This window comes from Paroedura picta, chromosome 2 (genome assembly GCF_049243985.1).
Source record: "Paroedura picta isolate Pp20150507F chromosome 2, Ppicta_v3.0, whole genome shotgun sequence".
NCBI lineage: Eukaryota > Metazoa > Chordata > Lepidosauria > Squamata > Gekkonidae > Paroedura > Paroedura picta.
The window spans coordinates 159,665,104-159,683,027 of NC_135370.1; the positions used below are offsets into that span (position 1 = coordinate 159,665,104).

At 44.2% G+C, this 17,924-nt stretch overlaps 1 protein-coding gene across 1 annotated transcript in view; it reads right to left on the minus strand.

Moving 5' to 3' along the window:
- Nucleotides 1-16,470, minus strand: part of TRIP11 (thyroid hormone receptor interactor 11) — a 42,856-nt gene extending 26,386 nt beyond the window's left edge. The window contains exons 1-9 of the mRNA XM_077323513.1: nucleotides 16,101-16,470; nucleotides 12,769-12,845; nucleotides 12,475-12,585; nucleotides 9,005-9,283; nucleotides 7,900-7,968; nucleotides 6,758-6,923; nucleotides 3,568-3,894; nucleotides 2,932-2,972; nucleotides 1,258-1,464 (exon numbers count right to left, since the gene is read on the minus strand). Coding sequence (XP_077179628.1) covers nucleotides 1,258-1,464; nucleotides 2,932-2,972; nucleotides 3,568-3,894; nucleotides 6,758-6,923; nucleotides 7,900-7,968; nucleotides 9,005-9,283; nucleotides 12,475-12,585; nucleotides 12,769-12,845; nucleotides 16,101-16,242 — 1,419 coding nt within the window. The 5' untranslated portion in view covers nucleotides 16,243-16,470. The remainder of the gene's footprint in view (nucleotides 1-1,257; nucleotides 1,465-2,931; nucleotides 2,973-3,567; nucleotides 3,895-6,757; nucleotides 6,924-7,899; nucleotides 7,969-9,004; nucleotides 9,284-12,474; nucleotides 12,586-12,768; nucleotides 12,846-16,100) is intronic.
- Between the last annotated feature and the right edge of the window lie 1,454 nt (nucleotides 16,471-17,924).

Sequence of the window (17,924 nt, forward strand, 5' to 3'; positions counted from 1 at the left end):
TTACCTGGCAGCATTAAGCTTAATGGGTTGGATTCAACATGAGTTGACATTAGAGGGAGAGAGAAGATTTTTGCCGTTTCCCACCCTTTCATTCTTGACTGCCAATTTGCCTCTGACATTGTTTCTGAGCCCCCCTCCCCCTGCAGCAGCATTCTGGAATGTTTTGTGGGAAGGGAGGAGGAAGGGAGGAAAGTCCCATTCTGCTGACTGAAGTGCCTTTTGTTAATAGGCACACATGGTTCCACACACTGATACATAAAACTGCCTTATACTGAATCAAACTATTTGTCCATCACAGTCTACTTTGATTGGAGGGAGCTCCCCAGGGTCCACGGTTGAGGTCTTTCACTTTGCTTGCTGATTTCTTGAACTAACCTGGGACTTCCTGCATGCCAAGGAGATATCCTTCCAGCATGCTACTGCTGCTCTTTGGATTCAAGCCTATTATTTTTAGTGGTGGTATATTTTACCATTCCCCTGTAGCTAGGACCACTGGGTAAGGCCATGGACTGTGAACTATACTCTGTGCTTCTCATCTCCTGTACTTCAAAGCTATCCTATGTGCTTGTCCGGGAAATTTAAAGCCAGGATAGCCAGTGTAAGCTCACCTGCACTTCAGTTTCCAAGAAGCTTCATATCAGGGTTTGTGTATAAGTTGGGAGAACAGCTGAGCATAGTGCCACACATGGCAGTGTACTGTGTAGCCCTGCGGACAGATAGGGACTATATGTTCTGGTCAAATGGAAAACAGGACAGAAAGGAGGGGGGGGTGCAGCTCACTGCTGCAAGAGATGGGCAACTCCCCAATGTATTACTTTCAAGGCTGCTCTTTAGGCTAGCAAACCTGGCATGGAGAAAATGCTCATTTTAAATTGCAGTTCTTTGTTTTGTTCTGAGCCAGGGAGCTATTAAATAAAGTGACAGAGAAGGAGCTACGGTTATCAGACACGTTATTGTGCAAATCAGAGTAAAAATATTTTGTCACCTATAAGGAATCTTTCTAATTGACAATCAAAACAAAAACCATATATCCTGTTCCCTTAAGAAACTCCGTACATTCAGGCAACAGTAACTTTTTAAAGTTCAACCTCAAGCCACTGCATTCCCTGTAGATCTCATTTTTCTTTAGAATATGAAAGTTTCACTGAACATCAATGCCTGTAAACAGAATAGTCAACAGTTCTAGATTTAACTATAACTAATGAATGCGCCTGTACATTTGAACACACACAAAAAACCATATTATAAACATAGCACCTGCGTAGCTTCCTGATTCTGCTTATCCAGTTCTTCTAGTTCTGCTAACAGAGCTTCCTTTTCGGTAACCATTTTATTAAATTCCTGTTGTTTCTTTTCCAAGTCTTGCCATAACTGGCTTAACTCTAAATTCTGTCCTTCAGCGGGCGGGTGTGTAGTGTTTTCATACTGAGGTTGTAAAGCTGCCCCTTCTTTCTGAAATCCTTCCTTAAGTTAAACAGAAAGAGGGGAAGTTTAAATTTAACTGGATAAAATTAACGTGAATAACATTCAAAAATATTACTCGCAAAGAAGTAGGTTTCCTCAGAACCAGAAATTCCTTTTGATTATCAAAAGAGCATTTTGCAGACCCTGTAAGTCAAGCTTATTTCAAAGGGCACTTGGTGGGTACTCTGCTTTTTCCCCTTCCTAGTGAGCTCAAGTTCTGTGATGTCGTGGCAGAGTTGCGAGTCTGATGAAAATCAATTTATTCTCCCAAGTTTTTACTGGAAGTGGTTTTGTAAGCTGCTGATCAAGGGGAGGGAGAAAGAGAGAGAAACAAGGGAGAAGGTTTAGTTTGGGGTTGGACTAGACGACCCTGGAGGTCCCTTCCCACTCGATGATTCTACCTATGATTCTAACTTGTTTTGCCAAAATATTCACACCACTAAGCTCCTTCGCTCTGTTCACCAAAGGAGATCAAGCGCTCTTTCCAACTTACGGAGAGTATTGGGGAAAACACAACAGCCTCTTATTAACTGAAGTTGAACTGCCAGGGTAGTTACCTCTACTGTGGCATCACAGCAGGGGCGGTTTACATGTAGTCCTTCTTAGAATCAAACTGGCAGAAAGAACACAGTAACTGTAAAAGTGATGGCAAGTGTTTCTGATTCAGCTAAGGCTACCAATCTACAGGTGGCACCAGGGGATTACCAGTTTAGTGTAGTGGTTAGGAGTGTGGACTTCTAACCTGGCGAGCTGTGTTTGATTCTGCACTGCCCCACATGCAGCCAGCTGGGTGACCTTGGGCTCGCCACAGCACTGATAAAGCTGTTCTGACTGAGCAGTGATATCTCAGCCTCATCCACCTCACAGGGTGTCTGTTGTGGGGAGAGGAAAGGGAAGGCGACTGTAAGCCGCTTTGAGACTCCTTCGGGGAGAAAAAAACGGCATAGAAGAACGAACTCTTCTTCTTCTTCTACCTAGAATTACAACTGTTTTCAAGTTGAGAAAGACCAGATCAGAGGGAAATGGCACTATGGATTTATACCCTCCCTTCCCCAAATCCCACCCTCCACAGGCTCCATCCCCAGAATCTCCCAGAACTTGCCAACTCAGAACTCGTTGTAGCCCTACATGCCCATTAAGCTGCCTGTCTTAGTCTTCTGACAACACAGGTCAGAGGAAAAGCACTATTATTCTAGCTCGTCAGCCTTTGGGCTCCTCTACTTTTGGCCATTCTTCTCCAACATACTTAAGAATGCTAAACAAACTGCAGAGCTCCATTAGGGCCTTAAACTACTTTCAGATAAGAATAGGCCATCCCCTATTTAATGCTGTAAGAGCTTTCATAAAGGACCTAATCATGCATTTCCCACAATCAACAGTGACTGGCCACAAAGAAAACAATCAACAGACAACATAACTCTGAGACACTTAAGGGCAGGTGTAAATGGCAGCCAATGATCTGTTTACCTGATCTGACTGTGTAAGTCTTGCGATTTCATTTTCTGCATCTGTAAAAACAATGGGGAAAATGCAAAAAAAAAATTTGAAGAAAAAACAGATGGCAAGCAGGAATAAAACTGGAAAACCCAAAGCAACAATCTTAAGCATACTTAAGTGAAATTAGCACAACTACTGTAGCTTTAAAACTCTTTTCTGCATTACTGCTGTCCGTACTGAAGAGTACGCTCCCCTCCTATCACTTTAAATGGACTTTTCGTTACCGTTTCGTATACTTTGAAGAGCCATATATTGTATGGGAGCTCTTCAGCTTTTCCCTCCCACAAGCAGCCCCCATACTGAAGGAAAAGGGAAACTTTGGTCAGTACTGGGGGGGGGGGGGGACTAAAAAAAAAAGCTGCAATCAGAAACTGGTATACCAAAGTTGGAGATGCCAGGGACCGAACATAGGGCCTACTGCATGCGAAGCTGATGTTCTTATCACTGAGCCACAGTCAAGCATACTTAAGATGACTGCCAAACCCCGCAGGTGAATGGAAATGCTTTTAGCAAACACACAGCCCTCTTTGGATCCTACTCTTATAAAAAGTCCTTCTGTGCTTAAAAGAGGCCAAGTGTGACCCTCAACTCCCAGTGGCTTCATACCAAGCAGGGCTTGCTGTAGCCGGAAAACTTCTGCTTGCAGCAATTGTTCTGCTTGCCGGGAGGCTTCATCCCGCGTTTCCGAACCATCCTGCTCTCTTGGGACAGGAGACTGAAGTTTACTGAATTCAGAGGTCAGTCTCTCATATTCTTGCGTCACTCGACTTCTCTCCATCTTTACCAGTTCAAGCTCTTGCACGGCAGCCCTTTTGTCGTCTTCCACGGAAGACAGCTTTTGATTTACGATTCTCACTTCGTCCTCCAACTCCTTCAAGCGCGTTGCTGGGGATTGAGCCGGACTGCTCGGCAGCCCACTTTCAATTGCGGCACCTACGCCAACCATGAAGCAGAAGAGAAGGCATTCAGAACAGCACTCCATTAGGAAAGTGGTGTGGATGAATGAGGCATCCTAGTTCTATGGAACAGAATTCGAATGGGTTTTAATGACCACTGTCAGAATCTCATCCATTGTCTTTGAGCTGATTCTTAGACTTCTCTCTTTAGATTAGAGGCAATTTTTGCTTTAAAAAATATATAATTTCCTGTTGGAGGGAAAAACGTCAGTGACTTGACATTGCATTTATTTCTAAACCAGTCTCCTCCAAGTTTAGGTTAAAAAAAAGTCGCCGATTTATTGGACTTTGGTAAAAGTACTACAGAAAAACCAAAGCTCTGTCAGATGGCTCAGCCTCTGTTTAAAAATTTCCAAAGATGGAGAAGTCACCACCTCCCGAGGAAGCCTGTTCCACTGAAAAACTGCTCTCACTGTCAGGAATTTCTTCCAGATGTTGAGACAGAATTTCTTTTGAATTTATTTCATCCCATTGGATCTGGTCTGTCCCTCCAGGACAAAAGAGAACAACTCTGCTCCATCCTCAATATGGCACCCCTTTACATACTTGAAGATGGTTATCAAATCCCCTCTCAGAAGAAGAGTTGGTTCTTATATGACGCTTTTCACTACCCGAAGGAGGCTCAAAGTGGCTTACAGTCACTTTCCCTTTCCTCTCAGTCATCTCCTCTCCAGGCTAAACAGACCATTTCACAGAGCCTTGTGCTCCTGTACACAAATGGTTGGGAAAATACAAGAGGAATGTCAGACTTGGACTGGGGAGACCTGGGTTCAAACCCTTAATCAGCCATGAAGTTCATTAGCTGGGAGGGGGGGGGGAACCACAATCTCGCATCTCTCAGCCTAATATATTGCATAAGATTTTAAAGAGGACAAAATAGTACAACCCAATGAATTCTACTCAAAATTCCTTAGAAAGGAGGATTAAATATGATTAACAATATAAAATGTTAATGTTAACCATTTTTAATGTTAGAGTCTAAATATTTTAATGGAAAACATTTTCTCTTTTGTTATTATGAATGTTGTAAGTCACCTCGAGCTTAAACTGGATAAATAAATTGGAGGTAGGGGTGATACTAATACGTAGAACTTGAATCAAGACAAAAATCTTATCAGATCACTTTAGGGGGGAAAAAAATCAGGCACCTCTGTTTACAAGCAGGAACTTGTAGGATCATGTCCCTACAGACTGCTGAAGCAGGAATTTATTTCAATACTTTCTGAACCCAGTGGGTGGAAAGGCCGTGTCTGGAAGATTCAGTCACTATGCAAGTCATGCCTCAGCTGAAGCACTTAGGAAAGATTAGTATTGCAAGGACTTTGAAAACAGAACAGCCTTATGAGGTACCAAAATACTATGAACAAAACTCAAAACTAAGGAGCAATTTAGCAGATCTTCTTCCAGCCAATGCTCAATAAGTCAGAAGTGGAGGAAGGGCAGGGTTATCGCCTCAATTATGAGGGGAAACATGGTCAGACAGATGAAGCCCCTGTGAAAATGGCAGCATGTACTTTAGTCTGCCTCACTGAACACTGAAAGATTTATTTCCAATATAAGCATACAAAGGACCAGACTAACCCATCATTATTGTCACCTTTTTCTTCAAAGACTTCCTATACCAGATGAGTATGCAAATTTAAAGAGACACAACAGCAGCTCAATATGATCCAAAGCTGAATAAGTAATCTTTTACAATAAATACTTCTCATGACGAGTCCCCGATTGGTTGTCGGGGACGAGGGCCCTTCCTCCTGAGAGCCACTCAGAGCAGGTGTTGCATCATCGCTCACCACTTTGCAGCCTTTGATTAGCCTTAAGGGGGAGGACCAGCACTCTGAATGGTCCTCGGGGGGAGGGCCCTCCCACCCAAGCGGCACTCAGGAGAGCAGGAGCACCATCAGGAAGTGCTTGGAGGCTTCTGATGGCCAAGTAGAATGTAGTTACCTCTGCCACAGGGTCTCTCCATTCTCCCTGGCCTTCCCTGCAGTGCAGGGGGAGCTTCTGCCAGCTCCCTGGCACCCCAAGCATGGTGAGATCTTGAGTGTTGTGAGGGCTCCCGCTAGCTCCCTTGCTGGATCCCTCATGGGGATCCAGCTATGCTCTTCCCCCAACCCTTGCTGCTCTCTGGGCATCTGGTGCAGCCAGTGGCAGCCAAAGCCAGCTTTACAGGCAACCTAGGACTCCTGCATCATGGGAAGATAGGGAAAGCAGGATGGAGGACAATGGCGTAAAGTTCACTGTAAAAGCGGCCTCACCACCATCAGGGCCCCAGCCTGGCCTCACCTTGGGAGAACAGGGGGAGACTGGCACAGTGAAGCCTGCTTTAAAGCTGGCCTGGGCACTGGTGCATACCCTTGCAACCGGGCGGGGGGGATCGGCGGCTCCTAGACCACGTTAAAAACGGCCTTCAGCACTGTGTCCTTCTCCCCACTCTCCCCTCTTCCTCCATGGTCCCTCAGGGAGCCTGCTTCTAGCCCACTTTTAAAGCAGGCTTCGCTTCCAAGTGAATAGATAAAGGATTTGTCAGATCATCATAAATGTGTCCCAAGTCTCAGCAAAACAGATTTTTACACACTTGTAGAGTAGATATATCATCTAAGCAGGAAACAAGTCTTCTGTAAGCCCTGAGCATCAGGGAACGGCAGTATATAAATATGATGGATGGATAGACGGGCAAACAAACAAATGCTGTTATAACCCATGGAATTCAAGATACCATTGGTCTGCAAACCTGACCTGGATTCTGTAAGATTGGACACGTATGTTTGATTTTCTGGAAAGACTAAAAGTCAACATTAACGAGCTAACAAAAATGCCAATAAAACAATAAATGAGACCTTTCTGTAACTGATCCTCAAGTTCTTCTATTCGTTCTTCATATTCGCCCAGCTCTTCTCTATGACGCCGGCTTATCTCTGCTAATTTCTGACGATGTGCATCCTGTAATACTGACAGTTCATGCTGATGTTCATCTATTCTTTGACTTAAGCTCTGTTTGAGGTCCTAAAATGTGAATTAAAAAAATTATACAGCACACCTGTAATACAGCACAGCAAATTTGGCATTATAGAGTCTGGTGAAAATTATTCATGTGTACTAACGATATGCAGTGTTCCATGCAAAATATTTAAAGACTGCCCCAAGCAATTTTCTTACACAACACTCAGCAAAACTTTACATAAGACGTTAGTGAAGGGGCATTGAAACAGCATTCTGTTTCTTCTAAGCAAAGCCCCTTTTCTGAGACCATAAACCACAAGACCCCCACCATAAAAATGAAGCTGGGTTCAAAGCTAACAGGAAAAAATGCTGATGTAAATGGACAACAAAAGGTTACATATTAATGGTGGTTTTTAGAAACTGCTTTCTTTCCTGTCCAAACTTCTACTGTATTGCTTACCTAAAGTACTTGTCTGAAAAGTACAGTAAAAAAGGTAACGGTAAAGGTATCCCCTGTGCAAGCACTGGGTCATGTCTGACCCTTGGGGTGATGCCCTCTAGCGTTTTCATGGCAGACTCAATACAGGGTGGTTTGCCAGTGCCTTCCCCAGTCATTACCGTTTACCCCCCAGCAAGCTGGGGACTCATTTTACCAACCTCGGAAGGATGGAAGGCTGAGTCAACCTTGAGCCAGCTGCTGGGATAGAACTCCCAGCCTCATGGGCAGAGCTTTCAGACTGCATGTCTGCTGCCTTACCACTCTGCGCCACAAGAGGCTCTAGAAAAGTACAGTAGCTAATCTAAAATAAACAGTAAACGGTTATCACTGTATTCCGGAATAATAGCAAAAACAACATAACTACAACTCAACTACTTTGATTCAACTGGGAGGGGGGATTGTATTCCAATCCTGTCAAAATGTACATTCATGCTCAGCTTTACTTAAATGTTTATCACAGTCAGAAAGATTAGTGATATTAAAGGATTAAGACAAAATTACAGCAACAATAACAGAAGCGCACAAGGAGTGTAGCCTTACCTTAATAATATTTTGGAGATTGCAGATTTCATTCTCATCTGTGTTACTTGATCCCTGTAGCTTAGAAAACTAAATGAAAGAAAATACACGGTCTTGTTCTGAAAAATGTTGCAAAGTTAGCTATGATGTGTCTTCAAAAGTTGTCATGGACAACATCAGCAAAAATCTATAGCCAGCATACTAAAAAGGCTTTTAAAAACTGGCTGAAAAATTGGAGGCGCCATCAGCAGCTCAGGTCTTCGTTCGTCAAGTGCTCTTTTAGGCAAGTCAACATTTTAGACAATAAACTAACTCACATTTATTTCTAAGGACACAAAAGATTAACAGAAAGAAATTCGCACCTAACTTGAACTTCTTTGAATCTTAAAATATTCATGTTTATGTAGAAAAACAACTGATCAGTTTTTATTCTTGTAAAAAATTAACATTAATATTTTATATTTTCATAAAACTTCCTTCATTTCTGACATACCACAAACACTAATCCACCTGTATCTGAGAGTTTCAGTCAAATAAGCCTGTGATTTTCAAAATCTGTAGAACACGGGCAACAAAACTAAGATTATTCTAAGGATCTACATAAAGACATGGAATCAAGTGAGCAGGATACACAGGTGGCCTTTGCACTCTGAACCATTTGGGAGTGGAAACAGGGTGTAAACAGTGCCATCCTATGTAGAATTATATTCTCTGCAGAATTAGAAGAACAAGAAGAGTTGGTTCTTATATGCCGCTTTTCTCTACCCAAAGGAGTCTCCAAGCGGCTTACAGTCGCCTTTCCTTTCCTCTCCCCACAACAGACACCCTGTGAGCTGGGTGAGGCTGAGAGAGCCCTGATATCACTGTTCAGTCAGAACAGTTTTATCAGTGCTGTGGAGAGCCCAAGGTCACCCAGCTGGCTGTATGTGGGGGAGTGCAGAATTGAACCCAGCATGCCAGATTAGAATTCCGCACTCCTAACCACTACACCAAACTGGCTCTCTAAAGTTTATACCACCTATACAAGGTACATCGGTATCATCATCCAGGAACAGAAATGAAAGTCATCAGTACCACATTTCCATTAATGACCTCTCTCTTTGAATGCAAAGGACCTGTAACTCGCCTGTGCAACTTTCTTCCAGTGGTCCACTTCAGACTGAAGCCTAGAAACATCATTGGACAGTCTGTTTATTTCTTGCTGGGACCAGATTACATCCCCAAAGTCCATGTCGTCTCCTTGAAAACCAGAAGATGCATGCCTGACCACAGGGACAAAAGAAGCTGACGTCGTGGTGGAAGATGAGCCCCCCGTTCCTGACTGTGCCGAGCGAGCAGCTGACTGCACCATCTGCAGTTGTTCTTGTAGTGCATGGTGCCTGGCTTTAAGATGGCTGATTTCCACCTAAATATAACAAGGTACATGTACAGTGTAAGCCAGGTGAAAAAACAGCTACCATTCCATGTTTTTCCTTAGTCTCTTACAGACTGCTTCGTTTACTTAAAGATACTCTTATCTATCTACAAAGTGGTTAGTAATTTAAAAAGAATGGTGCCCCATGTTTAACTGAACGGTAACAAGAGGGATCATAATAAAGGGTTCTTTGAGAAGAAGCTTTCTTGCTTTAAAGGAAGGAGTGGTGTGATGCATATTTTTATGAGCGACAGACACAACACAAGCGAAATCTCTCAAACGACACCGGATGAGATGCTTACCTGACCTCACCTGGCAATCTTTTTGCTGTAGCTGACAACTGGATGACTTCATCCATTAAGCTCCATGTGAGCAGTCATGTACAGAAGACTAAAATACCAGCATTTTCCCCCCTCAAAAAAGAAGGGATACACTGGTGGTTGTCAGGGTTGTGAAGAGCCACCATGGGCCCCTGGACAAAGACTTCACCTGCCCTCCCCATATGACCTTTATCCAAACCAAATATCCCAACAAAACAAACAAATCGCTTGGCAGTTACCATGAATCTTCTATAGTAATAAAAGAACTGAAGAAAAGGTATTTTTGTATGCCACTTTTTAACACCAGCATGAGTTTCAAAGCGGCTTCCAATCGCCTACCCTTCCTCTCTCCACAAGAGACACCCTGTGACGTATGTGAGGCTGAGAGAGCTCTGAGAGAACTGTGACTGGCCCAAGGTCACCTAGCTGGCTTCATGTGAAAGAGGAGTGGGGAACCAAACCTGGTTCTCCTGATTATAGGTCGCTGCTCTTAATCACTACACCAAGCTGGCTTTCTGGCCTACCTGTCTGTATTTGTTCATTCACTTTATTTGTATCCCATCTTTCTCCCCAATGAGAACCCAAAGTGGCTTACATTGTTCTCCTATCCTCCATGTTATTCTCACAACAACCCTGTGAGATAGACTGGGCTTAGAGTGTATGATTAGACCAAGGTCACCCAGCAAGTTTCCATGGCACAGGTGGGTTTCCCAGATCCTAATCCTAAACTTTAACTACTACCCCACAGTGGCAGGCATAACTCATCTGAGAATAAAGCTAGGAGACTCAAACTTGGCCACCTGCTTTGGGATGATTGTGGCAGTTCCATGGCAAACTGAGAAAATCCTAGCCCAGGTGAGACTAACTACCACCACATCATGCTACTTGCAACTGAAGCTAAGGGTCTCTCTGGCAGGCATAACTCAGAAAACAATGCTGTATGTTTGAAAACAGGCCATTAAGCCCAGAATGATTATGAAAGTTACAGTGCCAAAAAGGAAGGGACCTGGAACACCCTGAACCAGATTATCTTCATAACATCAGAACAGACAACATAAAAGAGCTTTTAAGAAACCTATCATATGTCTCTAATACTCAGACCCCCCAACCTGCCAAGGAAGGGTGCAGGGTGACATACTCTCAGCTGGACCTACTTTGCAATGCTGCTGTGAGGATAAAATGGACCAGAGAATAATACAGTTCTGGATCTCCATTGGAGAAAAAGTTCAGATATGATATTTATTATACCCAATGCTCTTCAGTATCTTTGTGTGCCCTCTGGCCCAGCTGGTCCAGAGTTTGGGGATGGGCTGTCATCAGTATGCAGATGAAACCCAGCTCTATCTCCTAATGGACGGCTGCCCTGATTTCCCCCAAAACATCTGCCAGATGTTTGGAAGCTGTAGCTGGATGAATTGAGCAGAGACTCAACCCCTCCAAGACGGAGGTCTGTAGCTGAGAAGGAAGGAGGCAGATCAGAAAGTGTGCCTACCCAGCCCAACCTGGGTGCAGCTTAATATCTCACTCTTTGCCAGGAATTTGGGTATGATCCTTGATGCCTCCCTTTCAATGGAACCTGTCTAGCATTTTTCCACCTTCACCAGGCAAGGCTACTAGCATCCTGTCTGTCCTCAGAATACCTAGTCATGGTGATTCACAGGGTGATTCACCTCCAGGACTGATTTCTGCAACTCACTCTACATGGGCCTTCCCTTGTCCTTGACCTGGAAATTGCAGCTGGTACAAAATGCAGCTGTTAGGGTCCTCACTGGAACACCTTGGAGTGCCCATATCCAGTCAATGCTGAAGCACTAGCATTGATTGCCAGGCCTGGATCAAGTGCAGGGTTTTGGTTTTAACCTTCAAAGCCCTTTGCTGTCTGGGACCCACATATCTGAGGGACCGCCTACCACCTTATGCCCCCTGCAGGATCTTGCGTTCTGTAGGTACTAGCTTGTTGGTGGTTTCTGGCCCAAGGGAGGTTTGCCTGTCCTCAACCAGGGCCAAGGCCTTTTTGGTCCTAGCCCCAATCTGGTGGAAGGAGCTTCCAGAAGAGCTGAGGGCCCTACAGGAACTTTTTAGGTTCCACAAGACCTGCAAAACAGAACTCTTCCACCAGCTCTTTGGTTGAGGCCAGAGCAAGAAAGATCTACAAGAAAGGGGCCCCTCCATTGTTAACTACATCTACACAGCAGGCTCCCATCCCCTGAGGTGGTGGGTGGGAGGGTCAGGTAGGAGGTCGGGATTTTTAGACAGCTGCCGGTTGTTGTGGGTTTTTATATTGTTTTACTTTTTATGTGGGTTTTATGACTGTCACCTGCTGCAAGACAGTTTCCGATAGCAGCAGGAAACAAATCCAATCCAAATGATAAATAAAGAAAATAAATAATAAATCTAACTTTTAATGATATTAAGTAGTTTATACCATTTGTCATATAGCAAAGCTGTCTTTGCAAAGGGCTAATAGATCTTCCACCAGCATAATAATGATTAACAACCCAGTGCCTGAACTAAGAGTTGTAACTTCTGTTTCACACATATAACCACTAAAACAGATTAATGTTCCATTATCATGCATTTAATGGGTCTGGGGGGGGGAAGAGAAGCATCCTTTTACTACATTAGATCCTGGGAAAATACTAACTCTTCCTCCGTTCTGTTCATAGTATTAACAAAAGTTTGCTACTATACTATTCTTAAACACGTTGTCACCAAGCAGGATATGGATGAAATGGTCTTGAGACTAAGAAAACAAAAAAGGAAGGGGGGGGGACAGAAATGAATGAGAGATGTGTTGACTCCAGCTGTGAAAGCCTTTGACAATTCATCATTACAAATCAATATCTAATATTCTCTGTATACCTCTTTCTGTTGCAGTTGGTTCCGGTATTCTACAGACAGCTGTTTTACTTGAAGCTCTGCTGCTTCATGTTTTTCTTCCAGATCATTACAAACTTTCTTCAGTCTCTCATTCTAAGGGGGGGGGGGAATGTTGCATCGTCAAACAATTATTCCAAATCCAACATAACCCAACAATATACCCAAGTTATCACTCAGAATCCAATCTATGAAAATGACATTTATTATTGTATTTATATATTTTAAACATTTTAAACATTGCTTTATTTTTCCAGAGTTAATACTGTCATTTCCTACCTCCGACCTCAGTGCTGTATAAGTATTTTCTGTATCCTTCAGGTCAGAACTGGATACACCATAGTCGGTTGCAGTATCTAAAAACAGTGGGGAAAGAAATGCCAATGACATAAAAACAAATTGTTATAATCATATACTTACTTACCTGAATTAGTTCTGCAACAATCAATTGTGGACTTCATTAAATGTGAGCTCTCCCATTTTTAATAAAAATTTAAAGAAGCTAATGAGGGAAGGAATTGGGTTATGGAAACCGAACTGAGGAAGTTGAACTTTGCTTCCAGAGTGTACACTATGAAAAGCATTCTCTTAGATAAACGTAATCTTCCAGGGGTTTTACATGACGTTTGTTTTACACATAAGTCAATGTGCATGGACTTTGCAACCTGAAAAACAAATATCTAACCTTGCTCCTTAAATATATTAGGAAAAAAGATCCCCTCAGTGATACCATAATAATGTTTAGAATGAAAAGCCACAGTAAGACTGCCTATCAATATATGTAGAGACCTACATTATCTGCCTACAATTACTAAATGTATTGCTGGAATTGTCCTAGGAACAGAGCTGGGCCAAAACTATTTCAAGGAAAAGGCATAGATTAGTGCCTTAAAATATCATGACAGAAATGGATTCTGGATTGTTGCCACCTATTCCTAAAGATTCCTTAACCTCATGGGTTCTCAGCCATCTACTTTGAATTTGCCAATGAACATGATTGTCAGTTCATCTAATAATGAGCTGTAAAATAAAATAATGAAGGACCGGATTTGAAAACTGATTATTGTATATGTTTTCATGCTTGATGAGTCCATTCTCCCACCACACCGACTACCTTTTCAGTAAAAAGTACCAAAATATTTATACACATTGACAGTCCCCAAGTTACAACGAGCCATTACAATGGCTCGAATGGATATTTTACCATCAGTTGTGTTATCTGAACATTATTCAAGGAATCAGTATTCTGAAAGTATTGTATAATGCCCTGCAGGAAGAATTGAGGCCATCGCACGCACACCCTGAACCAACCAGGAAGGTTGGGCTATAAAAATAAAGTTGTTATGATTAGTGTTTGACTGTCTATTAAGAACTGAAGCTAAGTTTCTTATGACTTTATTTCCTCTGATTCTGGAGTCTAGTACAACAACTGAAGCTAAGATTGGTTGTTACTTTCAGATTTTGATTGCAATGTTACTTTCTGTATGGTGAAGTTTTTAGCAACCCTATGTTGAGTGTATCTTCGCTATGTTTTGAATTTGGAATTTTGAGTTTGACTCCCTGGCCTTGAGATAAGATGATGATATTATCCGTTCAGTCGCGTCCGATCCTCGGCGATTCTATAGGGAAGTCTTCGCAATGCATCCCTGTCTGACTGCTTCTTTTAACTGGTTCATGGTCATCCCTGTGTCGGCTTTGATCGTGTTGAGCAGGGGCCCTCCAGATGTCCATGTACTACAAGACCCATGAGCCCCTGCCAGTGAATGCTGGCAGGGGCTCATGGGAATTGTAGCCCATGGACATCTGGAGGACTGCAGTTTGACTACCCCTGGTGTTGAGCATGCATGCTCTGAGAAGACAGACAACTGATGCCTCCCAATGGATCCTGTGATCTGCCGGTACAAGGTTCATGGTACTCCCCTCTATCCAACAGTCTTTCCTGAACCAGGAAATTTTATTTCCAGGGGATGCGGGATCTGCATAGACTTACAGGTACACAGGTTGGGAGTCCGCTGTTGAGAGGGCATCAAATCTCTCCCCTTTTCAGCTTCAGACAGCAAAGCTACACTACCTGAGCAGGGAGAATTCATTCCTTCTCCTCACTGCAGCCTCCTGACCCACACACCCATTAGTCCACACAGATCTCATGGCTCCAGGTATTAACTTTCTTGGTACTGGGAAGGACTGCTGGGGAAAGCAGGAGGGGAATGTAGAAAAGATCTGTGAATATCAATGCCTTTCATTGATGGATCATGGCATTTAACCCACTGGGTGTACCTACAGGATACATAATTAATAAGAATGAAGAAATAATAAAATGGTTATAATAAGCGACTGAATCATCCATCCATTGCAGGTTTTATCGCATACCATCTAAAGCTGCTCCTCAAATATGCTTTTAGACAGCTCTCTCAGACTGGCTCCTTCTCTGTGTTGCATGAAAAACTCCTTTCCATCAGTTGTGTGACTGCTGCTTTTGGAATTGTTCAAGAGGAATTCCACACTTTTAGAAGCATCCTTTCCCTAACCTAATTTGATCAATAGAGTACTTCTCTTCTGTCACTACTTAGCTACTCCCTTTCTCACATCAACTCTGACAAGTGTAATGTAAGATAACTCTCTAATACAACAAACATTACTGTTATTATTATTAATATATATAATATATAGTGCTTTCAAATGCTCAGAACACTTCACAGAAGGCTCAGTTTAATGCTGATAAGGCAAACGGCTGTCCCTTTGCCCTGCAGCAATATGCTATTTCACAGACCAAAGCCCCTTAGCCCAAACAAATGTCATGATGACATGCTAGCCAAGCATGCAGAGCTAGTTTGCAGAGACTGTGGCACAATTTAAACCAGATTCTGAGGCTATGCACAATCAGAGTGTTTGTCTCACCAGCATCACATGTAACCAGGTCTAAGAACAACAAATATCTAAACTTGATCCTTAAATATATTAGGGGAAAAGATTCCCTAAGAGCAACAACCCTGTAAAGCAGGTAAATTATGGTGAAGTGGACAACAGAGGTTGAAAGCAAGCGACTTACCTAAAGCTTCCTAGTAAGTTCATATCACAGGCCACAAGCTCCTGGATTCGTAGTTCTGCCTCTTTACAAAAACACAGCAGCAGCAATTCCCTATGCCAGATTCAAACAGGAGTCCAGTTCCATCTTAATGACTAGCAACATTTACTCCAGCATTATCTTTTGGGGAGTCAGGCCTCCCTCTGTCAGATGTCCCATAGCACTCTACTGCATCTGGTGAGGTAAACCCTGATTTCAAAAAAGCTTATGCTGGGAAACATCTTGTCAGTCTTTCAACGTGCTAGTGGGCTCCTGGCAACTACTCTTCTACAACCACAGCACAATAGGCTAGCATCAAAAAATAACACACACACTATTTTGGGAAGCGTCTAACTGGGAACCCCTCCACACTGTACAGCTTGGCATCTGCTCACCTCCCTCAAAGTGCACAATAACATAATTTCCGAACAATCCCCTCGCATCTCTTTTGCTGCGACCCTCATTCCAGCCCCCACCTCCACCCTCTGGAAACGCCGAACAGGGTCTTCCCCCCCCCCCCCCATTTCCTTCCACCCTACCCACTTACCTCCCACCTCCTCCGCGCCTTCCAACAGCATGTCCTTGGTGAAGCTAGAAATCTGCCCGGTGAGCGTGGACAGGCTGCCCCCTACCTGGCCCACCAGCGACTGGCCCAGGCCGGCGCCCAGGCCCCCCAACCACGACGCCATGGCTGCTGGCAGCCGGCTCGACACAGGGAAGAGATCGCGGGGGACGGCAACAAGGGCGCCACTCCCTGGCTCGCCCCACCGCCACGGAGCCGGTGTAGACCCCCCGGCCGAGCTGCCTCCAGAAGAGCAAGCTGGAAAGCCGAGCAGGCAGGCCCCGCCAGCCCGGGCTGCGCTCTCAAGCGGCGGCGGCTCCGGATCCAGCTGCCACCTCGACGGCCGCCATGACACTTCCCGGGTCACCATAGAGCGGGAGCGGCTAGAGAGGCCCGCAGCTGGGTCAGGTGGGACGCAGGAGGCCCGCCGAGCACCTGTCGCCCGACTGCACTCTGTTGGCAACGCTGAGGAGACGGCTGGGGCACCGGGAGGACCGAGTCCCCGGGGGAACGGACCCCCATCCCTCCTCCCCAGAGGTTTACGGCTAATTAGGCAAAAGAATGGTATTTCTTTACTTCTTGCTTGATGGGATTTATATGCCGCCCTCCCGACAAGCCGGCTCTGGGCGGGGTCCATCCTAAAACCCAGTCGCACAATTAGGTGTCCGAGTCAGAGAGCCCTTATTGGCAAAAAACACAATTAGAGTAAAACAATAACATATTAGAACATTTAAAGAGTGTCCACAGCTCAAAGCAGCATCCGTTATTATCGTGGTTCCTCGCAGGCTCTCTGTCAACAGACCTTTTTCATGACAGCTGAAGTCTCCCTGGCACTGTCAATTTGTGTAGACAGCACATGATGCCCACAGCTTTCACACCAGAGGGAGAAGTCATCATGTGGGCAACACACCTCACACAGTCTTCTCTCCCTATCTCCTCCTAATAATTGAACCACCCCACTACCAAAAGCCCTTTCCTCAAACTCAGAGAGGTATCCTCAGTAGAAGGGGATATTGGTCCACAATCATTTTAAGGAATCACAACCCTCCTGCTCAGACTGATGCCCTCCAACATCAAGACTTCCACTCTCCATTACAGCAGGAGAGCTGCAAGCCCAGAAGTGGGACTGTTCTGGTAGATCCCTGAAGGTCTCATTCACAAACTTCTTGGCCCACAGCTTTTCTAGGTTAGCAACCCTTGCCTCGAGGGAACGGACCTGTTCCTTGGTATGCATGAGCTCCATGCATTGTGCACTCACTCACAATTTCTACCCAATGGGTAATAATATGTGGTATTCCCTGCAAAACACTCGGTAGCCCCCACTCCCTTGCTTCCTTCATAACCGGTTTAGTCATTTGGAGATGTTTTAGGGTAAAATAATGTGTTTACCTGATTTAATATGGATGTCCATAGCAGGGATACCCTCCTTGCTGAAGTGGACCTTCTACGTCCTTTCCCAAAAATTGACACAACGAAGGCTCTCTCCTACTCCTCCTCAACCTCCCTCACTGAACTTCTGGTTTAAATTTGAAACTCTGTTCAGAAGCAGTGGAAGCTAGCCCTGGCTTCCACATAGCAAGTTTTCCTGCCCCAACCGCCAGGGCCTTATGAGGAAAGGCTGAAAGACTTAGTAATGTTCAGCCTGGAGAAGAGATTGAGAAGGGACACAAGTCATCATTTAGAGGAGGGCAATGAGTGGTTCCTGTTGGCAGCAGAGGATACAACCTGCAGTAATGGGTTTAAACTACGTGTAGAATAGTACTGGCTAGATAACAAGAAAACATTTTCCACAGAGTTCAGCAGTGGAAT